The sequence below is a fragment of the Dermacentor variabilis genome, chromosome 1, assembly GCF_050947875.1.
Source record: "Dermacentor variabilis isolate Ectoservices chromosome 1, ASM5094787v1, whole genome shotgun sequence".
Taxonomy (NCBI): Eukaryota; Metazoa; Arthropoda; class Arachnida; order Ixodida; family Ixodidae; genus Dermacentor; species Dermacentor variabilis.
In genome coordinates, this window is record NC_134568.1 from 281923587 (window position 1) to 281951116 (window position 27530).

The 27530-nt window shown below is 45.7% G+C and overlaps 1 protein-coding gene across 2 annotated transcripts in view; it reads left to right on the forward strand.

Annotated features, from left to right (window-relative positions):
* Window positions 1-27530, forward strand: part of vari (MAGUK p55 subfamily member vari) — a 94353-nt gene that overhangs the window by 14549 nt on the left and 52274 nt on the right. The window contains exon 1 of one of the 2 annotated variants that reach the window (XM_075676797.1): window positions 11458-11791. The exons of the other annotated variant lie outside the window; for it this stretch is intronic. Within the exon in view, the coding sequence (XP_075532912.1) occupies window positions 11704-11791 (88 nt within the window). The 5' untranslated portion in view covers window positions 11458-11703. Of the gene's footprint in view, window positions 1-11457; window positions 11792-27530 lie in introns of those variants that run through there. 2 annotated transcript variants of the gene reach the window in all.

Below are 27530 nucleotides of genomic sequence, written 5' to 3' on the forward strand. Positions count from 1 at the left end.
CATACTCCCCGACAGAACACGTTTACCCTGCTTCCGCCAAATCGGAGTGAGCGTATACTTTATTGGAATGTAGGAGAACTTTCGGAAATGCATTTAACACGCGACCAGTGGTACGTTACCTCCACGGAATGAGTTGCCAACGCTCCCTTTGGTCTCCTTTTTGGAGTGCACGAGAAGTGCACCGCAAGGCATACTACATGATTGATGGAGAAGGAGGCCACGCGATCAGCAGTCCGATTCATTTCGCGCATTTGTTGCTATTAGCTCGAGCGTTCCGAAGTCGCCGTTATCGCCAAGATCGGCAAATGCTCGTTGCGGACGGTAGGAGCGAAATAAAAGTATTCTTGCACAGAATCGACGCTGATATTCGCAAGAAATCTGTTAAAACGCAAACGATATTCCTACCTCGCTTGCTTGGGCTCATGCAGTAATCACCGCAAACGTAGTTACAAGAAGAGGGAGAAGGAAGGATTGGCAGAGAGTTTAACCAGATGCACGTCCGCTTTGCTCTGCATTGGGAGAGGGGATAAAGGGGCGAAAAGAGAGAAAGCAGAGAGGAAAACAGTATTAGCTGCGCGCAAACGTAAAGGTGCACACGGAGTGTATAGGCAGTCACAGAAAATTGGAAGAATCAGGAACTGCAGTTGCAAAAGAACATAATAATAATAATAATAATAATAATAATAATAATAATAATAATAATAATAATAATAATAATAATAATAATAATAATAATAATAATAATAATAATAATAATAATAATAACGAACTTAATAAATTAACAGAAATCAAGAAGATGTCTATATGGTTAGTATGAAGCTGGAGAATAACGCTCCTTCGACCATACCCACAACACGATACGATAACCGCCTTCTACGAGTTATAGATGCCACTGTAAGCCTGCAAATAACATTAATTTGGAGCGCTAGCAACGAGCTCCACCTCACTGTTATCGCTTCGGGACGTTGGCGGTGCCAGCGCCACGCTGGTATCAGTTGTCAACAAGCACCCGGCGTTTGTCCGCGCTCCCCCCGCTCTTCCTCCGGCTTTTTGTCACAATATCGCTGAACAAAGGCGCAACAAAGGTGCGCAAGTGTACGCGCCTTCAGCAGACGCCACGGTTCTAAGAGGGAATGTGGTTCCATCCTGAGTCGTTGCTGAGTGGAAACAATCGCGCCAAGAGAAAAAAAAATATTAGAGAAGGATTCGTGTCGTTGCGACGCTTCCTTCTGGATGTCTATAACGATAAGATTGTTTTACCAAATGCTAAACGTCTTTGTTGCAAGCATTGGCGTAGCAAGGGGGAGGGCGAAATCCCCCCCCCCCACGACATTTTCTGACTGACCCACCCCTTCCCCTTCCCAACGGAATAGAAAGTTTCAGGAGGTGGGCTCCGAAAGAGCGACATGGATGCAAGGCGGTGCCTAGTGGTGCTCAGAAGGGGGGGAGGGGGTCGCCATAGCGTCAATCCCTTCTCGCTTGCTCAGAACATTGCGGCCCCGCTGATGGCGCGCCTCTACCTCATCCCGGATTCCGTTAACCGTAAGTGCTGAGGGGGGATCAGCGCTAAAAAATTCCACACACAGATAAAATGGGGCGAGCACGTGAATAAAACTTGGGGGAATTGTTGCTCCCTATTAGGCCTTCGTGTCGTCGAAGAACTTCTCATTTCTGGTACTTGAGCCGAATCGTCGACCACGCTGCGCGTAAGAAAAGCATTTCGAAAATAATGCGACTTGCTTGTCTAGAATACGCATAATAAGCACCTCCCCCTTTTTTTTCTTTTTTTCCTTTCCCTTGTCTCTGACTTTCATTATGTTAATAAACTTGAGAAAAATTTGCTGTTAGGTTAGTTTGTACACGCTGTGAGTAATGAAAACAGGACAAAAAGGCCTACAGAACGCTGATTTGCGCACGGCAAAGTAGCATGTCAAGGACGAGGGTACCGGGCTAGGGAAGCTAAGAAACCGCCACAACGAGAAGGTGGGAGGGCAAGTAGGTGAACGGCCTCGAAGTTTGTGCAGAAACAAAACTATAGGAATGTTAGCGGCCGCCACGCCGTTAACAAACCGGTGAATGTTGAAGTGTGTGACAGTGACTAACGGAAAATAATTTTAAAAAGGGAAGTGGGGCGATGGATACGAGGAAGGGGATGGGGGCCGCGCATAGAAGGCGTCAAGAACGACGTTGGCGAATAATTATGGACATATATATACAGGGAGAGCGTCTCGTCACCGGGCGTGACGCTGCTTCGGGCGTTCCCCACGTGCTGCTTGCTGCGGAGAGCCCATCCAGCAAAACGCCTTGGCAATTTTCAGAATAGACGGGTGCCAGGAGACACGACGCTGTCAAATCTCTCGGAGCTACTGGCCCTTGTTTTACTGCGCACTACGTATGCCATGAATTTTAACGAAGGCTTCTAAAGGGGAAGCAGCCCTGCTTCGGACTGTCTGCCTCATCAGTTCCCGAGTGTGGCCAAATAACGATATGCGTCGCGTGATGACTGCAATACCATGGTCTCAAGTTACTTCCAAACATGTCCTCAAACAAGTCGCACAGTAGGCCACCGAAAGTGAGTGAAACTTGCACCATATGATGCTATCGAAGTTCTAGCGCAAAGCTTCGTTCCTGTACTTTTTTAATCTAGAATAATATAGCATGCCCACAACGCCGAAAGCGCGATTCAGTGACAGGAAACTTGCGGAATAGTACCCGCCGTCTCCCGTACGTAGCCGTGGCCGTACCACTCGCTAGATCTGGCTGGAAAACAACGGTGATCTCCACTGTTACCTGTGCTGCAACAAGTCTGGCCTGCAAACGAGAAGACACGATAGTGCGCTGTCTTGTGTTATGGCCCCGTTTGTAACGGTGTTCGCTTTTCCAAGTCATGTACCAGCTAGGTCATCGACATACGTTATATATATATGCATCAATTCGTAAACGAAATTTTCGTTTTTTTCTATGCTCATTTTTAACTATAGCGTAAGGATGATAGCATAACTGGATGCAAAGCGACTGCACGCAATGAAAAACTTTTGTCGGAGGTTAAGTAAAGTGTTGTTTCGACAACGCAAAAAACGTGCGTCCTCGTCAGAGCTTCTAAACTTTCTTATTTTATAATTAAGTTAATTAATTAATTTAAAAACAAATAGCACCGTCTTCAGTGCTGTTACGCGTCCCATCGGGTGGGCGAGACGAGGTCGTGATGTCGGTCGCGGTGATGGAAAGCTGCCGCTGCTTCCGCGCATGGCTTCCAGAACTTGATGGATGAAACACCGTGCATCGGGCTGTCACGGCGGCTCTACGCACGGCCAGACGTGCTGTCTCTGCTGTTGCTGTTTGATTTTTGCATCAGTTGAACAAAGCAAAAGCGGATGCGACTTCCTGTTGCATCGAAGAGGGATCGTTGCCGCGCAGCTTGGGTGGCGGAAAAGAAGTTAGAAGAAAGCAAGTGGAGCTGCGCTTGCATATAGGGCGTGTTTCCTTTGCTCATGGTAATATATATATATATATATATATATATATATATATATATATATATATATATATATATATATATATATATATATATATATATATAATATGAGTACATGACTAGAAACAACAAAATGAGTTCAAAAACGAGAAATGCTCCAATGAAAGCTTTGCAGGAGCAAACTTTCTGATCACATTTTTAACCAAAGCCACCCTGTAAGCGTAATACAGAAGGATGTACGTGAGGTCTATTTCTTTACGTGTTATAGCCGCTCAAATCCGCATGTTTTAGTGCTTTCTTGAGCTTGTATTTTGATGTGCACTGCAGCACGTTACAAGGTAAATAATTAAACAACGCTGGAACATAGTATTCGCGCATTCTTTTGCAGTATTTTGTTGCACAACGAGGTATTAGCTAACGCCATTTCGGTCTAAGGCAATGGGGAGTTACGTACGGTATTTTAAAACGATTGTCCCACAAATGTCTCAGCGCTATTATATGGAGTAAAACCGAAGAAAAATATAGCATTGATAATACCTTAAAAAATGTCGGTGTTGCCTTCAAGACACCAGTCATAACTTATAACTTTTAAAAGGGAGCGCATTAGTGAGTGTTTTTTTTTTTTGCGAACGAAGAGCGCAATGGGGGGGGGGGGGCGGGAGGGGGGACCGTAGGCAGTAATCCCGTATGGGACTACACTGTAGCATAACGCATGCGCTGTGGTTTTCCTGACTTACATCGGCACGAGATGACGGATTTTATAGAGTAAGCACAGCACTTATCGAATCCTCTGACAAACTTAAGAAATGTGCCGATTCCAAGAAAGATCGCTGTCAAAACGCAAACCGACATATTTTAAGGATGACGTGTAGTCGATAGGATCGCAAGAACATGGATTACAATGCGAATTATGTAATATTACTTGCCTAGTCAGGTGTGCTCTCTTTAAAGGGCTTCGAAAGCAGACGAGTTGCGTTTTTAATACGTTAATATCGATGAAATTTGTTACGAACCAGTCCATTGCCTTCGTTGCTTCTTCTTGTATAAGAGAGACTGCATCAGAATATTGATTAGCACGAGAAACTAAGAGTGCATTGTCTGCATACTGAATTATTTTAATGGGGACTGCTTTAGACAGATCATTAACGTAAATGTTAAATAGGAGAAGGCTTAATACTGAACATTGTGGAACACCGGCTTTGCTTGGCGAAACGTTGCTGTGAAAGTTTTGAACTGAGACGTAGTGAAACCGGTCCCGGAGAAAATTATGGAGAAGTGACAGAAACAAACCACGCAATGTCATCCGCGAAAGCTTCGTTAACAATAAGTCATGGCAGACACTGTCAAATGCCTTGCTTACGTCAAGAAACAATGCGCACGCTACCTGGTTACCTTCTAAACAGAAATTCAGGAAATCAGAAAAATCATCCAAAAGCGCCTGAGTGCTTTTGCCTTTTATAAAGCCGTATTGCTGCGTTGATAACATGTTGCTATAGTATAAAGGAAGCTATTCATAGTGAGCAGCATATGCTTCTCTAAGGTTTGTGTCATGCAAATTGATATACGGCGACAGTTTTCAACTTTGCCTCGAAATCCTTTATTATAGGGTGGCATAATGATAGGCGTTTTCATTCTGACTGGAATAATGCCGCATGACAAGATGTGATTAATTATTGTTATCAAAAGGGCCTTGATGTAGCTATAGTTTCTTCGGAGCTCAATGACGGAGATGCCATCTGTACCTACGGACTTGTTGAGTTTAAGACTAAAAATAATTGTTTTTAGGCCACAATGAGTCAGAAGCGGCAGATAAGCCAATATCAGGTTACTTGTTTTTAATGTACATGAATCCGGACGTGCTCTGGGAAAACCCAATATTCCTGAAAAGAAATCATTAAAATCATTCTGCTGTACTCTGGCCATCAGATGAAAAGTGGTATAGAAAGTAGTTGTCGTTACGTAGTTTTCTTACCAGCACCTTTGAGGTCATTTATTAGGGACCAGGTTTTACGTACGGCTATCAAACCAGGCATACCTAAGCTTGTTGAGAAAGTGATTACCTTTAGCGAGGCGAATAGCTGCATTAACTTTGTTTCTGCAAAGTTTAAATTTTAAAGGAAGTGTGTTGCAGTTAGGGGCTCGGCGACACAGACTCCAAGGCATATGTTTTCCTTTTATAGCAGCAAGAATTTCTGCTGACATCAAACCATCATTAGCGCTGCGCTGTTTAACTGTTTTAATTCCAGTAGGTTCTCTCCTAAAACATCGAAAAGAGCAACGAATTTTTCATAAATTTCAGGCATGGTTGATATAAAACTGTGCCAATCATATTGTTAGACTACTATCAAACAACCTTGGATCAGTTAGTGACATTTCTTTCTTGGAGGCGCTAGAAGCAATAGTGACACATGGCTGTGCTAGAAAAGTACAAACGTAGTAGTGATCAGGTAGATTTGTTTGCGCTACTGTGTAATAATAACCAGATTACATGACCGAACGTGTATGTGGTTTCCGATCTGTGTGTATTTCTGCGATATTTCCGATCTGTGTGTTCGCAAGGATCTGCTGGGGAGTCTTCGCTTTTCAATAACGCCAATCAGATCGATATGATGCCATACATTGAATTTGGTGTTAGTGGCGTCGATTCTTTGTTACGCCATTCAGATGCAACAAAAGCAATTGGACATGATGGAATACATCCAGTGGTCCTTAAGGACTGTCATAGCATCATTTCTCCGTACTTAACGATCATCTATAAGCTTTCCCTTGAAACAGGCCTCATACCTTAAGATTGGAAAACGGCAAGCGTGACACCCGTTTTTAAATCGGGCCATAGAAAATTCAGAGAAAAGTATAGTTCGATTTCATCGTCGATGTTTTCATCAATATGTTGCAAAATATTCGAGCACATTTTAAATAGTAACGTATTTGAATTCCTTCACTCAGATGCTTTCTTTGCACCTTCCCAGCACGGATTCCGAAAAACGGTTATTCCTGCAACACACAACTAATAAGATTTCAGCATTTCATATCTAAAGCCATGGACAACAATAGTGAAGTAGACGCGGTTTTATTGATTTACAAAAGCTTTCGACACTGTGTCCCATAAGCTTTTAGATATAAAGCTTTCTGCGTTAAAAGTAAACGAAAACGTTCGAACTTGGATACGAAACTACCTAAATGGAAGAACCCAGTCTGTCGTCCTAAACACTTACAAATCTTCACCAATAACTGTGTCTTCGGGCGTTCCCCACGGAAGCGTACTGGGGTCCCTGTCAATTTTAATCTGCATAAACGACATTGTCGAAAATGTTGCGTCACGCATAAAACTATCTGCCAGCGACTGTGTGATATACAGATAAATTACTACTGAATATGAAATAAATACTTTGCAAACGGATTTAAATAAGGTAGCGAACTGGTGTAAAAAAATGGAACATGAATTTAAATATTAAAAAGTGCAGTAGCGTAAATTTTTTAGAAAACTATCCAAACTACAGCACCGCGAAACATCAATGACACGCTTATTGACAATACAAGTATATAGGAGTCTATTTCACCAAATCACTCGATTGGCATAAACATATTGACACTGTCATAGCAAAAGCTGGTAGGATGCTACATTTTATCTTAGAAATTTCAAACAGGTAACGCGAGAAGTTAAGGAAACATTATACTCCTTACCTGTCACGACAATACTTAATTATGCCTCTGTAAAATGGGATCCTTATCAAGATTACCTCTAATAGACTGAAAAAGCTATAGAACCAATCAGTATGGTTTGTTTGTAATAATTACATCACGTACTCTAGCGTTTCAGAAATGAAGGCCACTTTAGGACGTAGGCAGAAGCTTAGGCTCAAATTATTGTGTCGAATATATAGCAGTCAGACAGGTATCAATCGCTACAACTATCTTCTGGAAACATATTGCATATCCTCTCGCTGTGATAAAACAAAAAGAACAAATCGCAATAATAATAATAATATTTGGGGTTTTACGTGCCAAAACCACTTTCTGATTATGAGGCACGCCGTAGTGGAGGACTCCGGAAATTTTGACCACCTGGGGTTCTTTAACGTGCACCTAAATCTAAGCACACGGGTGTTTTCGCATTTCGTCCCCATCGAAATGCGACCGCCGTGGCCGGGATTCGATCCCGCGACCTCGTGCTCAGCAGCCCAACACCATAGCCACTGAGCAACCACGGCGGGTAACAAATCGGAGCTTATAACTGCAGAACAAACGCTTCTTACTACTCTTTATTTCCCAAGTCACTAAGACAATGGAACAGTTTATCAATTACGTAGTGAATGTGTCAAATAACGCACTATTCTATCATAAGCTGTGATATTGCTCCTGTAAAGCTGTACTGTTATCAAAATTCGCAAAGTTCGGTCTATGGCTCATATTGAATACAATGTAGGCCATCTTTACTGTACCTAAACCTGCAGTAAAAAAAAAAAACTGTACATGCTCTCTCTCCTGCAACTTGCTTTTTATTACCTTACGTGTATGTCTTGTTCATATATATATATATATATATATATATATATATATATATATATATATATATATATATATATATCTGTGTGTGTGTGTATTTTATCGGGTAAGGTTGGCCTACGTTGTATTCATCATCTTCTTCAGCTTATTTTAAGACCACTGCAGGACGAAGGCTTCTCCCTGCGATCTCCAATTACCCCTGTCCTGCGCCAACCGATTCCAGCTTGTGCCTGCGAATTTCTTAATTCCATCACGTCACCTAGTCTTCTGCCGTTCTCGACTGCGTTTGCCTTCTATTGGCACTCATTCTGTAACCCTAATGGTGCACCGGCTATCTAACCTACGTATTACATGACCTGCCCAGCTCCATTTCTTTCTCTTAATGTCAATAAGAATATCGGCTATCCCCGTTTGCTCTCTGATCCACACGGCTTTCTTCCTGTATCTTAACGTTACGCCTATAATTTTTCGTTCCATCCCTCTTTGTGCGGTCCTTTTTTTCGAGCCTCTTTGTCGGCCTCCAAGTTTCTCCAAGTTTCTGCCCCATATTTTAGCACCGGTAGAATGCACTGACTGTACACCTTTCTTTTTGGTGATATTGGTAAGCTTCCAGTCAGGATCTGATAATGTCTGCCGTATGCGCTCCAACCCATTTTTATTCTGTAAATTTCCTTCTTATGATCAGGGTCCCCTGTGAGTAATTGACCTAGGTAAACGTATTACTTCGCAGACTGTAGAGGCTGACTGGCGATCCTGAACTCTTGTTCCCTTGCCAGGCTATAGATCATTATCTTTCTTTCTGCATATTAATATTCAACCCCACTCTTACACTCTCTCTGTTAAGGTCCTCAATCATTTGTTGTAACTCGTCCCCAGTGTTGCTGAGCAGGACAATGTCATCTGCAAACCGAAGGATGCTAAGAAATTCTCCGTTGATCTTTACTCCTAAGCCGTCCCAATTTAATAGCGTGAAAAGTTCTTGCATGCATGTGGTTAATAGCATTGGAGAGATTGTAAATCCTTGTCTGACGCCTTCCTTCGTAGGTATCTTCCTATACTTTTCTTACGGGGAATTAAGGTAGCTGTCAAATCTTTGTAGACATTTTCCAAGATATTTACGTAAGTGGCCTGTATTGCTTGATTACGTAATGCCTCTATGACTGCTGGTATCTCTACTGAATCAAATGCCTTTTCGTAATCTATGAAAGCCATATAGAGAGTCTGATCGTACTCTGTAGATTTCTCAATTACCTGATTGATTGCATGGATGTAATCCATTGTACAGTATCCCTTCTTGAAGCCAGCCAGTTCCCTTGATTGATTGAAGTCAAGTGTTGCCCCTATTCTATTAGAAATTATCTTGGTGAATATTTTACACAATACTGGAATTAAGCTAATGGTCCTATAATTTTTCCGTTCTTTGACGTTTCCCTTTTTGTGGATTAGTATAATGCTGACATTCTTCCAATTCTCTGGGACCCTTGAAGTCGTGAGACATTTCGTATGAAGGGTCGCAAGCTTTTCAAGCATGATGTCTCTTCCATCTTTGATTAAATAAACTGTTACTCCATCTTCTCCTACCGCTTTTCCCCATTTCATGTATTTTAAGGCCTGTCTGACCTCATCGCTAGTTATAGGAGGAGTTTCTGTCTCCTGTTCATTACTGTTTCTAATGGAGGTATCGTGACTGCTTCGGGTTCTCTACAGGTCAGTATAGAATTCTTCCCCTGCTTTTACTATATCTTCGAAATTGCTGATGATATTACCCTGCTTATCTTTCAGTGCATACATCTTGGCTTGTCCTATGCCAAGTTTTCTTCTCGCCGATTTTATGCTGCGTCCATTTTTTACTGCTTCCTCAGTCTTTCTTACATTATAATTTCGAATACCTCTTACTTTCTCTTTGTTGATCTGTTTTGACAGTTCCGCGAATTCTACCTAGTCTCTTGAGTTGGACACTTTCATCATTTGTCGTTTCTTTATTAGGTCATTCGTTGCTTGGGAGAGCTTACCTACTTGTTGCCTTGGTATGTTACCTCCCACTTCAAATGCTGCTTCTGAAGCCAACCGTTACGGTTTCATTCATCAGCTCTATGTCATCTTCATCTTGCTGTTCTAAGGCCGCATATTTGTTTGCAAGTACCAGCCTGAATTGGTCTGCTTTTATCCTTACGGCTTCTAGGTTGGCCTGTTTCTTCTTGACCAATTTTACTCTTTCTCTCTTCAAATTGAGGTGAATCCTAGATCTCGCTATCCTATGATCACTGCACTTTACCTACCTAACACTTCTACATCCTGAACTATGATGGGATCGGCAGAAAGCATGGAATCAATTTCATTCCTTGTTTCACCATTAGGGCGTTTCCAGGTCCACTTCTTGTTGCTACGCTTTCTGAAGAGGGTGTTCATTATACGCAGCTTATTCCTTTCCACGAATCCTACCAACATCTCTCCTCTAGTGTTTCTAGAATCGACGCTTTAGTTGCCAATTGCTTGTTCACCAGCCTGCTTTTTCAAAAGGAGCCATAGACAGAACTTTGCAAATTTCGATAACAGTAACTCAGCCTCAACGACCCAAATACGAGAAAACACTTTATGATCTGTGACGTCACTGACGAAGCCACGCAGGTGTTCCGGCGCACGCAGTTCGAAAAAAATGGAAGTTCGGCTTTCATTTTCTCTTCCAGCAATCGACCACTTGCCACAGAAAATAATTAAAATTGAGTTTTGAAAGACACTTTGCCAGTATAAACTGATTTAATGTTACTCTTTAGTGGTCCCTTTAAGCTTCGCAATTAAAGCTGTTCTTAATACCCTGCGTATAAGCACATCCGCATACTTATCAAATTTCCTTATTTTCGCAGCGAAAATAACAAATAAAAGCGATGAGAGGGAAAAGGGTCCTTCGGCATGTTGTGCAGCACTGCATCGGTGGGTTAGGTGCGTTGGGTTGTCCTGGACGCCAATATATATCTGAAAGCAACTGCGAAACTGCGAAACTAAGATGAATTGGCGCAGACACGGGCACAGGAATCAAGTGCCGCGCCGTTTTGGGTGCATATGCGAGCAAAACAATCTGCTGCCAGATTCAATCGTTCAGGCGCATCACACTTTCTCCCGCTTCCTCGCGGGCACCTCCTTCGAGGAGATGCCACAGGACCGGTCACTACCGTGCACATGCGCGCTCTGTGTGCGCAGGCAGCGCGAACTGTGCCGCTCCGATCGGGCCGGCCCTCGACATACCGTGCCCAGCGGAAGCACCAAAGGTTGGCTCCCCTCGGATGCAATAAAGAAACGAGTCGCGAGGTGCGGTGCATGTGGAGTACCCTCGGCGAGCTGCTGGGGGAATCCAAAATCGGCGCTCCAGCAGCTGCGCATGCGTCGTGACCGGCGTGACCTTGCGCCTGGCGCGCCGCACGGCGGACGCGTGGTCCGCCGCGACCCAATCTCTCGGCGGCGTCCGGGCAGCCGACAAGCATCGCCGCCGACACGGGTCCCAGTTTGAAAGTTGCCCGGCAGCTCCTCCGCGAGCGTGTTCTCCTGACCGTTGCTCCTCTTCGCCGTGTTGCGTTCGGCGGGCGCGCGTAGCAGGCGCTTTTTCCTCGCGCGTGCGCTGTGTGTGCGCCGAACGCTGTGTTTGTTTTCTTCGACCGCTGTTGGCGCGAACCCCGGACCGACAAAGTCCCTCAGCAGGCCAGCCCGCGGGTGCGGGGTGGCGAAGTATGGTTCTGTGCGGCGGACATGTGGCAGACGATGACGCCCGCAGGTTGCTGCGCAGCACCGAGCAGCTCAACCAACAGAAGCAAGGCAGTGAGTATACACCGAATCAGAGGGAAGGTGTGTGTGCGTAGGCGCGCTCGGGTATTCCGTCGACTGCACGGCCGCCGGACCCATCCGTTGCCTCCGGCGCGCGCGTGTGGTCGCCGCGCACGTGGGAGCTTCGGCGGCGAAGTGGCCTTGTAGGAGCGACGTCTGCTTGCCAGCGTCGCGCAAGCGTGTTGCTTCATGTCTGTTCCGACGCACTAGTAATTATAGACACTTCGAGAGCCTGGGAAGAATGAGTGCATTGAGGGAATGAGGGAAGAATGAGTTGACGGCAGATTGAGGGCTGCGAGTGCTGCGTTTCTGAAATGCGACGCGAAATACGAGGCAGCAATTGGTAAGATGTATAGCTAGCCGAGGTATTTAATTACGTATGGTAGTCATAGGACCTGGTGCTCTTGGAATATGAAGGTATAATTCGTCTAATTCAGAACCACCTGTTTGATAACTGCTCGTTATTTTCTCCGCTAAAAGGCGGGAGAGCACGACTATATTAGTAGGTACATAGGGGATTATTCATGGATGGTGACTGGAGCTCCTCAAAACACCGTGTTTTTTTTTTTTTTAATACTGCGGTCGCTTGAAAATTCGCGAGAGCAAGGGGGGTATTCTGCAAGTGTCCACCTAGTAGACATCTGCATTTTGTCTGCTGCTGAAGTGCTGATTGACTGGGGGCGCCTGCCTCCTTCTGACGTGTACCACAGCCCAACCAATCAGAAAATTATCAGCAAACGAAATGGGTATGTCCACAAGGTGGAAACTTACAGAATCGCCCCCCCCCCCCCCCAAAAAAAAAAGAAGAAAAATGCTCCGTGCAAACAAGACACGACACTTTCATCGCCTACGACATAAGGAACACTATTAAGACTGTGTGAATATTCGAATGTGTGAATATTCGAAAAACTCGAATAACGAATCGAATATCTGTCTTAATTCGACTCCGTATTCGCATCGAATAGTCAGGATTCGCAAATACGAATATTTTCCGCATAGTTTTCGAGTAGTTTAAATCCTCAAGTGCGCACGAGAAAACAAAATTGGAGAAAAAGTGCGATAACTTTTATCCCTGTGGCCATATAGTAGACACAGAACACGAAAAATTACGTAGTGGAGCACGCTATCTCCCTCAGTGAGCCGGATGTATCATTCTAAACCGCGATTATTTGCACTCTACGAAGAGTCCCGGGTATATGCGAACAAACTTCTTATTTGTTCTGAATGATCCATCTGGATTTATAGTCAACAACGATTCATAACGTGCAATGTTATGGCAAAAACTTGCTAACATTGCGAATACTATATGATATGAACATCGTTTTAGATTAATCGTAAGAGCGTTTTTTTATTATTATTATTATGAAGGTATTCGATTCGATTCTGGCACTATTGGATTCGTATTTGAGTCATTCTCAAAAATTACTACTCAAATTTGGTACGCCGCTATAGACACTATGCCTGGGCCAGTTACGCTGTGTACTCATGCTACATTTTCTTCCTTTCTTTCTTCCTTTCTTTCTTTCTTTCTTTCATAAAGGTTGCAGGGACTGGAGAAAAAGTGCAATATAAACAAATATTAAGTACTTTTGTCACCCGAGCGTATATATACAGACCCGCACTTTCATGACTTGGAAAAAAGCTGTCGCTCTGTACGTCAACTGATTCGCATACCAGTCGACCGCACCCCGTCTGCCGCTCTTAAATTTGGAACTAGGGGACGGCGCACTAATATAAAAACAATATCTGCACCATGCCTAGATATTCTATTCCAAAGTGTTACTCTCTTTATATATTTCCTGATAAGGAGTGACGTCTTCTAAACCAGGCGTGATATCCGGCAGAGCAGCTGCGTGTACTGCACGTGGGGTTTGCTTACACGCGCTTGCGATCTTACTTTTGTGCGTGTAGTGCACGGCAGATTTGGGACGCCGGCGGTTTCCTCGCATGCTGCGCTCTTGCAGCTGCGCCGAGCCGCGACAGCCACTTGCGCGCACCATGGAAACGGGAGCGCTTCCACGGGGGCTGCATCTGCTGCGCTGCTGGATTCGCGCGCTGCGTTTATCCTACATTCAGGTTACACTTGGCGAATCGGCAGTCGAGAAAGCTGCCGTATAATTCCGTGCAACATAGCCGTTTCGTTAGCCGCTCCGCTGTGAGGGTAAGAGGCTTACGCGTGATTACGCCGTATGTGTTACGGGATTTGGCGAGCCAGCTGCGTGTACGTGCACTTCAGCATTAAAAAAAACATAATAATAAACAAGGAAAGAAGAATAAAATGCGAGGCAGCTATGTCTCAACGAACTTACGGTGGCGGGAAATTCTGCCGAGCTATCGCTATAGGATCGCGCAGGTATGCGCGACGGTGTATAGTCCTCGTTTTTTATAGCTTCCTGCGTCGGAGGAAACGCCCAGGATGAGCGATTCGGCGCGGGAGGTACGCTGCAAGAAAGATCTATGACGGAAAGCAAAGCTATTCGGCTGCGAATGCGTTAATATGCGAGTGAGCTGCGAAAGTTCGTTGCGGAAGGTCCTAAAAGATATACAATCAAACGCTTTTATAACAAATAACTGGGAACTTGCAATAGCCTTTGTTATACAGGTCGCTTCGTTGTAAAGATCGTGCACCGTACACAATATATAGAGCAGGGTAAGCACGTTCAACGACAACAACAACAACAACGAAAAAATTGTTTAACGTGAATTACAGAGATGCCTATAGTGAAACAGGTCGCTAATTTCTTTTGCACACATCGTCTGACTAAATGTGGGACTGTAGCCGACCTTACTGCACTGAGGTTCGCGGCATGCGCTGCGGCCTAAACCCGGGAAACGCCGCAAGGTAAAACTGCGGACCGTCGAATGCCACCATGGCCTCCCCTGCCGTCGAAAGTGTTGGTTCCTCTATATCATAGTTGCTTCGTTGACAATTCGCGTCCTCTCCGCTCTATATTGATGACTTTGAAGCAGGCACGTACATAAGGGGTGGTCTGGGCGAGCCCCCCCCCCACGAATTTAAGTGGCATACCTCCTCCTCTCCACCCTGCCCCACGCCACCACTCCTCACACACATTCCTAAAGCGCCGCCAAATCAAGCTTGAGACTTGACAGCTATTCGATGGTCAACATTTTGCTGCCTGTTTCACTCCTTTCGGGTGGCCTTATCGGCATCTCCTGGGGTGTGAAGGCCAGTTTTCTCATCAATTCGGTGCCCGCGCGATTAACTTGAGATGCGTTCAGTTGTCACCATCCATCGCAACGGTCACGCGCATCGCTATTCCTTCGTTAGTTCAACCTTCTTCGTTTAGACTCATCCAGGGACCAAGAAAGGGATTTGGCTCGTAATAAGCTGGTCTGTTTGCTCTTGGAACGAGTTGCGGCCCGAGAAAGCGCCAGCTGCGCTTAACTTTTCCTTGTGCCTCATTACTTCCTCGAGGGACGTCTCGCCGCGACGCTGGCGGATCCTCGCGGCCATATACCCATGATATGGGTTAAAAAGGGGGAAAATAAGATCATGCGAAACAGCGTCGGTGGTACCAAACTCTGCAATAACCGTTAAACCCGTAAGCAATATGAATGTCACCCGTTACTTCGTCTGGTTTTTTTCTTAATTGTACAGCACTTTTCGCGCAAATTGGCAACTGGAAATAAGAGTGGCAAGCAGTTGAGAAATTACGCAATCTACTAAGGGGAGAGCCGAGGGAACAGCCAAACAGGAAAGAAAAGCGAAAATTAACAAATTTATCCGTTGTTTCTGAAAGTATTCATGGATCAACACCTTTTCATTTAAAAAGGAAGTAGAGAAAGCGCCGCCGGAAGCGGAGAATGATTCCGTGTGTTTTGAATGACGCTCCTAAAGTTATTAGTCGAGCCGCCTGACGTAGCCACTTCTCTGCTGTGCTTATGTGGGTGTTTTTCTAACCTTCCGCGGTAGGCACAGTACGTCTAGAACCGCAGCGTCCGGCGCTCTACGCGGCTGTACGGGACCGACGGCCACGCATCGTTACGTAACTTCCCAAATAACAATACGAGTCGGTTTTGTCACTTGGTAGAGCAGTGAACGAAGGATTCAAAAGAACTGTGATTGACGGACAAACGTATATTTCTCTATAATTCTTCCAGACCTAATTCAAGAAACGCGACTAAAATCTTCATATTAGACTTCCGCTTGTTTACTTGTTCGTGGAAGTGTTCTTCCTGCGCTTTTTTCCTGCGCGAGTCCATTTGTTGTGTTTTTTTTTTTTTTTGTCAAGTAAATGAGAGGTGCATCTCACAGGCGTACCTGTGAGGTACACCTTATTTCATTTCTCTTTTGCGGGTTTACACGTCTCTATGGCGAACGGTAGGCATTATTCACGTTTGTACTTGTAAAGTACCCCCTCCCCCCCCCCCCCCCCATCATTTTCATAGGAAAGTTACCTTAGGTTGCCCCCCCCCCCCCCCCGAAAAAAAAAATCCTGGGTATGGGCCTGCTTTGAAGACCTCGTCGGTCGGTCTTGACTATCACGTCGTCATTACGGCGACGTATTCGTTAGCCGTCGCGCCCGCGGCTGTATTGCAACAACTAGCACACGTATCCAGCGCTTTCTGGAGCACTGCATCAGGACTGTGATACTCGCTGGCGTCGGCACGTTCCTCAAGGGCGTCGCTGGCGCTGCCGTTAGCGCAGAGCGCAGCTCAGTCTGCAAAGGCCAGTGGCGGCGTTGCTACATATGTGTAGAGTTCGTTGTAAAGCAACAAAACAGTCTTCAAGGTGATGGGTAGGGCGTGGGGGGGGGGGGGGTGGACGTCTAAGTTCCTTCGTTGTAGAAGGAAATTCGTTACACTAGTGTTCGTTTGTAGAGGCGTTCACAAGGCATATGAAAGATAAGAATTCCGCAGGGACTTAAGCATTCCTTCGTTATGCAGGTCATTTCGTTGTAGAGGCGTTAGTTGTGTACAGAGGCCCGCTCTACTGCAATTAATACACAAACCGATTGCCTTTATGCGCGAGCTAAGGCGAACGCCCCCAGATTCTAAACGGAGCGATGTGCACCCATAGTCTTAACTTTGCTGCGTGAACCACAATGCTATAGCCGCTGTAACCCTCTAATGTGTTGGCCAGGATAGGCTGGCGTTATACGACTCAAGCACCGAAGCTATACCGGTAGTTTCACGAAATACGTTCGAAATTCCTTGAAAAATAAGAACGTTAAGACAGTTGAATGATTTCCTCTGGATTACTTTTACCACAGAGGCGTACATTCAAGATGACTGAGTGAAGTAATTAAAGAAGTAATTGTCGAAGAACACGACTGTCTCGCCCGTAGCAAAAACGCCCGTGAGTGACGTGATCGACTGCCCGCGCCTCACCTGTGGGCGAGCATCAAGCGAGAGTCCTTATCAAGCCGAGATCTCGCTCGCTTCACGCTCGCCCGGTTGTGAGGCGCTGTGTAACAGTTACGTCATTCATGGGCGTCTACTATAAGGGCGCGCAACTGTTGCGCTCTTCGGTTGCTCAGTTTCGGTTAAATTCTGCGTAAAACTGGCCGGAATTCATCACGCTGTAAAAAATTAGCAGCGTAAAATTTTTGCATTTTTGAGAACGGTTACGTACCCTTCTGAAGGTGCGCTTCAAGCCTTCCAGTGGGATCAATCGCGTGGTTGTTTTGGCTGGAACGTTAATTAGTGTAAAATACATGATTACTTATCTAATTACTACGTCGACACGTTTTCAAATGCATTCCTCGGTGGTAAAATCAATCCAAAGGAAATCATTCAATTATCTCAGCTTCCCTGTTTTATTTAAGGAACTTCCAAACGTCGTTGCGTGAATTTCGTGAAACACCCGGTACACGACTTCTTGTGCAGTGCCACCCTGCTAGTCTGACCCTTTCTGGCAGCGTGTTCCCACTCAGTTTGCACTGACGGCGTCTGGCAGTGCAGACAACCGGTTGGGCGGTGCGAGGACACGTTGGCCCGAGCTTCGCTGCTTTATATATATATAAGACGCGCAGTGCATGATTAGTAAAACTTTTTGTTTTAATCTATACGTCATAATAATAATAATATTTGGGGTTTTACGTGCCAAAACCACTTTCTGATTATGAGGCACGCCGTAGTGGAGGACTCCGGAAATTTTGACCACCTGGGGTTCTTTAACGTGCACCTAAATCTAAGCACACGGGTGTTTTCGTATTTCGCCCCCATCGAAATGCGGCCGCCGTGGCCGGGATTCGATCCCGCGACCTCGTGCTCAGCAGCCGAACACCATAGCCACTGAGCAACCACGGCGGGTCTATACGTCATCGCGATGTCGATTGTTTAGGAATGTGCGTCGGTTTCTCGGGCGATGCGCGCAGTAACTGCACTTTTACTGCATCTATGTTTTGCTTCTCCCGCAGGGTATAAGCTGAAGCACTTTCTAAAGACCGAGTGCGTCAGGCTTCGAAGTTTGGCTGGCGCTGCGCCAGCGTATGTAACATTTCATTTATTAACCCTGCTTAAAGAAATCATGGGCGGTCACCACATTGCACTCACATAAGGGTGCATTGTCGGGTAATAGTCCGCCCTAGATCCTTCCTACCTAAGCGTCTTGTTTTTTTTTTTTTTCTATCCGAGAGTAGGCATTAATTGTTAACCTCGAGTGCCCTTAATTTGTTTACACAACGCCTTTAAACGCATTTCCATTCCCTTTCTTTCTGCAGTGACAAAGGGTTGCAAAAATATTATGAACCTATGCGCAGATCACTGAGGAAACGCAATGCACCCGTGAAATTATGGCGATTTTTGTGAGGCGAGAAAGGTGCCTTCGAGCGTCGGTTATAAATGGATGTACGTGCGGGCAGCGATCATGCAGGCGTGAGCAAAGCATTGTCTTTCTGTCTTTCTTGGTAGTGGGTTGAAGAGAAATAGCAGTGTAAAGTGAGCTATAGGTCACTGGTTTGGTCGCATCTTGTCCTTTACTGAACGTATTGACGGCGAGGAGTTACGGAGTCGCCACCTATCGGAAGCGCCTCGCTGTCGTAGTATGAGGGATCACGCGGCGCGCTCCTCGTAGGTTTTGCTGTCAGCGCTCACTGAAAACACCACGCACGAGCTCTCCCGGACATTTCTGTAATTGCTTTCGAAACGAGAGAAGTTTTTTACTGTCTAAATAATAATCTTGGGCAAACTGAAAGCACAGAATCGTTTACAGACGCTATCTCGTTACCGAATACGTACAGTGAACGCCACTGCGCGCGGTCGCCGCGATGGAGTCTCCCGAACCGGCTTCTTGCGTGAAAGGTAGGGGAACGCTGAGAGCAAACTATGTGAAATATGTTCTTATAGTGTTTGTATAACCAAACGGAGCGTAATAGAATGAAGCCTCAATGCAGCGATCGCACAGATTCGCAGCGACCGACTGCGCGTCTGCATGCTTGTCCGCACACTGTTTCGCTTTCGCCGCGTGCGCGTTTTCGCACCATGTCATGAGCTTTAGGCCGCAGAATATGACTATTTGACAGTATACAAGCAACCGTTGTTGCGTGGGCGCTATCAGAGCTGCTCAAAAATAATTTCATTGTAGAGACTTCGACGCCTACGGGGACTGTGATGTGCCATCGCGAAGATTCAATCTATTTTTGTTTCTTTCTAAATTCTTGGACGTTTCAATATTATTTCTCGAGTAGCGTCGCACTGTATGTTTATAGGTGTTCTCAGCGTGCGATTTCCCGCTGCTTCTTTTTTGTAATCCAGTGCATTAATTCATAACACAAACATGACCATATGCCCTGCTTTTTTTTAATGTGCTTTTTACCGCTCCCTTTCCACTCCAGTGAACTTGCCAGTATCTATAGCATCGAGAAGTTCATAGACCAAACCGCCATGCCATTAGTCGGGCAGTGGACTCGGGCGAGCGTCTCAGTGCGCGTTTTCCGAACATCGCAGACCCGGCGCCGTAGCAGAAATCTTCCTCGCGTCCGTGCTTGCTGCATACCCGGATTGTAGCCGACGACTGTCTGTCGAATTTATGTTTCGCGAGACAAGCTTCACGCAGCTTCTTGTCCTGCGGCTACATGCGAATAAGGCTGACACCGGGTTCCGTTGCGTACGTCTAGCACTGCGGCATCGAGCAGTGGCCTACCATGTTGCGTAGCCACTTATTCTAGTGCTTTCAAGCGTTGTAAAGGAGACACTCGAAGCGGGAAAATCTCGCCACTAAATGAGGAATTTACGTACGAGGGAATTTAAACTCTCGTTTTCAGCTTGCTTCGGCGCTCCCGAAGCAGCCGACGCGGCCGCTATGTCCACGTGATCCCTAATAGGACGTCACGCCGACGGTGGCGCCAGCTTTTCCAGTGGTGGAGCTCGAGGCCAATAAGGGGTTCCAGCAAGTATGGACGCGAGCACAAGAAAGAAGAAACGGACAGGACAACACTGGACAACGCTGGAATTCCTTATACGTTCACCATGCACCAACTGGCCCAGCAAACCACACTACTAAACTTGTCCATTACTGTTTTCCTGAAAAAAAGAAAGAATTAAAGCGTCTGACATTTTTTTGGTGCACTCGAGGAGAAGTTGATATGGAGACGCACAAGATATGCACGCATTCAAGCTCTAAGAAGCTCCAATGTGTGCCTCTTCATGCATACGCGCGAACGAAGCACAAGGACCGGAAATTGCATGTTTCCAGATCGCGGATATGCACCAATGGCATGTTCGGCAGGTCGTTTCACCGAGCTGTTGGTGTGACGCGAAAGTAGATGTGATTCGCGAATGGCTGCGTTTTCAAGCTTCATTGACACCGCTGAAACTCGCGCCGTGAATTGACTATTCTTTTAGTGCAGCTATTTGTTCTACATGACCAATGTGGCTTTGCGAGAGGGCTCTGTAACAGCCAGAATGCTTCAGCCGAATGCAGGCATATTCGACCGACACAGCGGCGACGCGTTGCGATTGCCGAGGCGGCAGCCTGCATATGTGGGGCTAAATGAAAAGCTGCGGTCGTCATCATCGTGCTTGCGCGGATAGTTTTTCTTCATAACTTCTCTTGCCCTCATCTTTTCTGCTCTCTCTCTCGCACCTCCCCAGTGCAGGGTAGCCAACCGGACAGTTATTCTTGCTACCCTCTCTGCCTTTCACCTCTTAATCTCTCTCTCTATTCACGGCTTCTATTGTGCGCACGACATTTTGAAAGCGCTCCCGCCGCAAGTATACGTCCAACAGGCGGGGTGACCTTTTTCTTCTTCGGTTCAGTTTTGCTCTGGCAGGCCTTGAAGGTAGGTGGCACTCGAGCAATTACTTGGACGAGCATTCGCCGAAACTGGCGAAACGCTCGACCCTGATGGTGTGGTTTAACAACTCGCGACTGGGTTTCCTGAAACACGGCGAAGTATACACACATGGCTGAAGGCTCACTTTGGCTGCGGTTCCTCTTACTATGAACAGAGTCCTTTCATGTTTTTCTGGTCACGAAACTCCGCCGTCACGCTATGGGGGGGGTTCATATGCTGCCCAAAGGTGCCGCGACGCGGCGCCACTGTGCCACAGAGGGCATCGTTCGCGTACCGAAACGCGCGCGCAGTGCGAGGCAAGCTAAGTGATCGGGTGCGTTATATTCATGTGCTGCGCTATTTTTCGAGTGCTGGGCTGTTTGGTTGAAGTGGCGGGGTGGGACAACGATGCCGAACACGTGTTGCGTGCCTGGGTGCCGTTCCGGCTACAAGGGCACGACCGAAAAGGTGTCGTTGTTCTGTTTACCTAATAACAAGGAGCAGCGCGAGAAATGGAAGCGGGCCATACCGCGGCAGGAAAGTGGCGGTTTTAATTTCGAATCGAAGTATACGCGTGTGTGCGCGAAACACTTTGACGCCTCGGACATCGTCACTGCGTACAATTTCAACATCAATGGCGACGACGTGTCCCTGGAGCGTGAGAAGCCGACGCTGAAGACTAACGCCGTTTCAAAGATGCTTTTAACAAACTTCTTGCATTGTGAATGGTGGACCATTTATGACCGGACGCCTCTGTACTATCTGTATTTCGCTCCGCTTGTTTTACATGATAAATAAATGATCGTGCTTGTATTTTGTTTTTGCACCAACACGTTTTATTTCTTTTCTTAATCGAATTATAAAGTTTTTTTTTTCATTTTTCGACCATGATAAGAATATCAGGACCGGTGATTGCAACATTTTAACACATTGTAAATAGTTGCGAATTAAGAACCAAAATACCTAGTCTCGTCGTTTCTGCGTCGAAACCACGAGCAGCGTGAATAAGTGCTGGGCTTACTGACGCTTCTAAACGACTGCTTGCTAAGGCAATTGCCTAATTACAGCTAGTTTCAACTGAACCTAACACTTCAGGTTCGCCTTAATCCGTTGTTAAAAGCCGCACCGAAGACATTTAGTAGCGAAGTTCGTCTTGCATTATCTTATTCAGAAATGGCATCGCTTTGCAAGAAATCTTAAGCGCATGGAGCAGCTCAGTTCGCTTTTCTTTGTCATGAAGTATTCTACGGTAGCAGCCCTTTGCAATAGCAATTTCATTCTTTTGATCTCGTTATAAGATACTGCCCACAGAGTCCTTCTCTGCCACAGTTTAACAGAAACTGAACAGCTGTGCTCGGCGAACAATCTGGCGCTATGCGCAACGGAGAATTGGCGCTTACTCATCTGGTGATAAGTGGGACCACTGGCGTTTTGTTGCGAATGCGCGGTGTTTAATTTAAGGCAAATATTAAAAAGCGGAGCCCACCGAAGCGTTGAGGCGAACGGCGATGAAGAAGAAATCCGGACCGAGACCGCCCGGCCGTGTACAGCGGACGCACTTCGACGGGGGCGAAATGCAAAACACCCATTTATTTAAATTTAGGCGCATTTTAAAGGATCCCAGGTGATCAAAACTAATCCCGAGTCCCCCACTACGGCGTGCCTCATAATCGTATCGCGGTTCTGGCTCTTAAAATTCCAGATCTTTCTTTTTTTCGGTCTGAGACCACCACAAGCTCCATGTTATGAGCGGCTTTTTTTTTTTTTCGTCCCGTGCGCTCATATCATCGCAGAAGACACGCTCAGGCAGTAATTTAATTATATTCAATGTTAAAAATAGTTACGTGAAACTAAAGCGATGGTTGAGGAAGTTGAGAAAGCTAGAATACCGAGGCTGCCCCACACACAACCACAGCGGCAGCGGCGTTCGCATGCCCTCTCATGCACGGTTGCGCCTCTAGCGGCGGGCGCTGGCGCTATATGAAACTGAGGCGGCAGTTTCGTGACCAGAAAAAAACATGGAAGGACTCTGCTATGAACAAGCTGTTCTCCCCCGCTTCGCCCCGTTTTTCTACTCATCTTTCTTTTTCTATCATTTGGGATTGAGCGGGTATTTTCAGGGTGCTACAACATGTTGGTAGTTTCTTTGAGCGAGTTGAAAAATACCGAAGTGATGACGGTGCGACTACACGTCGCACGCGGCCGGTTGTGCTGCAGGCATCGTGGCGGGCATCGATACAGTGCAGCTTTTGCAGCGCACGTATATACAGTGCATGTGCACTCACAGGTGGCCAGCCATAGTTCGCACCTAAGGAAGATGAAAACACGCTGTCTTAGGTTTCTAAAATTGCCGCTCGACTGGCCGCGCGAGGCACTTTGCGTGTATTCATTCGCGGGCTTCTTTCACGCACGGTAGAACACTTTTATGTAGCACGTATTGAGCAACAGAAAGCTGTAGCGGGAGTCTTTCATGTTTCTCTACAGTTTTCTCATTGACACTTTTAATGTAATTATAATATTTCAGAAGTTGATTAATTCGTTAAGACTAATTATGTAATTAAGCTGAATGCAATAAATAATCTGAGCATCTCCAAGCGACGGCAAACAACACTACCTTGTTTATGTCCAGCTACATGGCATTCGCATATTTTTAAAGTTTGACTCAAGTTACGTGGGACACCCTGTAGATCAACCCGTCAGGCATAGAAAGCTCTGTACTAGATATGAGGTTGATGTTGCGCGATGCAGATGAATGGAAGCCACAGGTCGGAGCTCTTTCGGAGTCAGGCAAACGACTTATACTGGAATACTCAGAAGGGCTTTAATTACGCAAGGCTTTATTTGCTTATCATGCAAAGGGGACCTTTCTTACGATTTATAACAGCGTATTTTATGCGTTCGCAGGTCCGAAAGGAACTGTTTTTGTCTTTTCTTTTTCATTGTTGTTGAAATACGATTTACGAAACATTCTTGATTTTCGTCGTACTACAAACATGACACTCACGCGTGTGCAGATAACTAACTAACTAACTAACTAACTAACTAACTAACTAACTAACTAACTAACTAACTAACTAACTAACTAACTAACTAACTAACTAACTAACTAACTAACCAGCTAACTAACTAACTAACTAACTAACTAAATAAATAAATAAATAGTTGAGACAGAAGGCAACATTAAGAAAACACTACAGTAAGTTTTTTTTTTTTTTATTGGTGCTCAAAAAGGCGAGTTTGTTGATATCTGGAGTGTTTCATCGTAAATATTTGTTTTAAAACGGACGGGGGAAAGTAGAGCAGGAAAGCGGTGGTGGTCGGGCACGTGGTCACTTGAGTATTCGTGCAAGCAAATGCGCCGAAGAAAAAAGAAAGAAAGAAAGAAAGAAAGAAAGAAAGAAAGAAAGAAAAGAGGCAGACGAAAGAAACGCGTGAATGGAGAGCGAAAATAAAGAAACGAGGGCGACTGGGGGATGCAAGTACACTCGTCCAACGGGCGGCTCGTATTATTCACTCGCGGCACCTGCATGTATATCGGCGCTTGGGTCGCACGCGGCCGTCCACGGGCGCCCATGAGGCCAGCCCCATTGACGCCGAGGGAAGCGAGAGCGGTTACGCCTGGTCCAAGACGGCGCAGCCACGGCGGCTGTCGGCTGCGTGACAGATATGCGGGGATGCATTTGACTCGCCTCGCCTGTCTCCTTCGCCGTGGCCGCGGGGCACGCTTCGCTCTGCCTTCGCCGATGTTGCCATCGGACAGCGCGTGCAGTGTGTGTGTGTGCCCTGCCTCACCCTGCCGCCCCAGTCGCGCCTCCGCTCACGCGTAGAAAATAGAGGGGTGTGGAACGGCGTTCACCTTGTTCGATTTCGCGCCGCGGTACGACGGGCTCTTTTTGTTGCACGGCATCATGGGCATCCTATTCGAGGCGTCGCACGCGTTTATAGTGGGGCGATGTACCGTCGGCGGCGCCGTCTCATGTTTTCGTCTGGAGAGCGTTATGCTACTCATTATGCATAAGGATGCGGAGAATGCGACTAAGTTACGCTGGCTTCGCAATAATTTCGTTGCTGTGTTAGCGTGAAAGTACGTGTAATGCATAAAATCTCCATAAAAACAATTAGTCAACGCAAACGCCGGGCAGTGAGAGAGAGAGAGAGAGAGAGAGAGAGAGAGAGAGAGAGAGAGGGAGAAAGGAGTACTACTGTTTGCATGGAAGCGATGTGGGCATATCTTCTCAGAAAGGTGACAAGAAAGTTGAGCAACGTGATCTTGTTTTTCAATAAAACAAAGGATGGAATCACAAGGAGCCAGTGAAATCAAAATGACGCAATGCTGCGTAACAAAAAGTTACAAATCCTCGAACCAGGGTATCGAACCGGAATTGTACCGAAAACCGAAAAAAAAAACATTATATTTGCGTGAATCGGAAGTAAACCGGAACTTTGACTCTTCTTTCACTTTAGAACGAAAAGAAAAAGTAATGGTTTTCGATTCACGTTGACCATCTTATCTGGAGCTTTTTTATTCATACATTGCCTGCTCTTGTAGCTCAACCATACTACCTCATTTTTAGGTACACACGATGCAACCTTACTGTGCCGCCTCTGGTTAGGGGTGGATATTACGAAAACTTATGAAATGTCAGACACATCATTGTGTGATTGATGCGAAGAGGCATTCGAACACATATTGTGTTTTTGTACGAAGAATGCTGCGTTCTTCGGACTGTGTTAAACAGGCTAGATTGCAGACCATCGTCAGAGACACAGAGTATTTGAACATGGTCTCAGGCGCCGCAGGATCACAAAGCAAGGCGGGCATTGCTACACTTTATGAATTCGACTGGGCTGTGTGACCGACCGTAGGTGTGATCGGCAGCCCCACGTGTTCGTATACTACTAGTACATTCCTACCTCTCGTTTCTTTCTCTTCATCCCTTAACCCCCTTCCCTCATGTGTAGGGTAGCAAACCGGACGCGGGTCTGGTTGACCTCTCTGCCCTTCCTTTCCCTCCTCCTTCAAACAAGCTTGCTGTCATTTTAGAAGAGTTAGCACCGTTATTGCCGTTCTCACTGTGACCCGTCTGGAGGCAGGCATATGGGCGTTTGAAATTGCCGACAGTCAAATAGTTCTACGATGGTGGGATACCTATTATAGGGTGTCCCGGCTAACTTTAGCCAGAGTTTGAAGATATTCAAATGCCACGTAGCTGGACAGAACAAAGGTAATATTTTTTGCCGTCGCGTGATGATACTCATTTTTTTTTCTTTCTGCCTAATTAGGTAGTTAGCCTTAATTAATCACCGTCTCAAATATTATAATTCGATTAAAAGTGTCAGTGAGAAAATTGTAGAGCAACATGATAAAATCCCGTTACAGCTTTCTGTTCCTCAATACGTGCTACATAAAAGTGTTTTTCCGAGCGTGAAAGAAGCCCACGAATACGCGCAAAATCCGCGAGCGGCCAGTTGCGCGGCAATTTTGCGTTCATTTACGGGCTCTTTCACGCTCGGAAAAACAGTTTTATGTAGCACGTATTGAGGAACAGAAGGTGTAAGGGGATTTTATCATGTTGCTCTACAATTTTCTCATTGACACTTTTCATCTATGTAATATTTGTGAAGTTGAATAATTAATTAAAAATAATTATCTAATTAGGTGGAATGAAAAAAAAATATATGTTTGAGTATCTCCACGCGACGGCAAACAACACTACCTTTGTTCTGTCCAGCTACGTGGCATTTGCATATCTTAAACTCTGGCCAAATTAGCTGCTGCCGCGCTTCCTCACTCTAGCGTTTTGACAGCGAGTTTCCGCGGTCATCGAGTGTGATGTGTTCATGTTTGCTTTTGCGCACGTGGCACTTTGCTTGTGAATTTAGTTAGTGTGCCTATGTTTACAAGCTGGCCGATAGAACTACTATCCTTATTTCGTATAGCTGTCCAGTAATTTGCTATCGCAATTGACGCTTCGCTTTCGGGCGAAACTGCGACTTCTTGGTACTAAATAAATTTGTGTCGCTTTCCTTCACATAATACTTAACTTATGGAAACGAGCGTAAACCTGTTTAAACCGGTTCGAACCGTCATCTTCTCGCTTCGGAGTTGAACCAAAAGTCGACTGTTTTTCTGAACCTTAACGCAAATATAAAGCCCCTTCGCGTTAGATAGAACTCCCAAGCAAGATAACTGAGGCGGCAGGCAATATGTCCTTTTGGTAATTCCTCCCACTTGTAAGTGCTGTCTCTTTCGTAAGTTTTGTTTGTGGTGCTGGTGAAAAGTTTCGTTACCTGATCATGCAAATGTATAACCAGGGGAAAATAACAAATGCGTCCGATCGCTACACAGAAAGCGCTTGCACAGATCTGCGAGGTCATCACTCACTGCCCACCTTGGCACAGTTACACGTAACACGAGTTTGTTCAGAAAAACGTGTAGGTATGCAGCAGTCTTGCGCTTAGCTAGACGCTCTCGCTTGAAGGAGGCGCCGTTT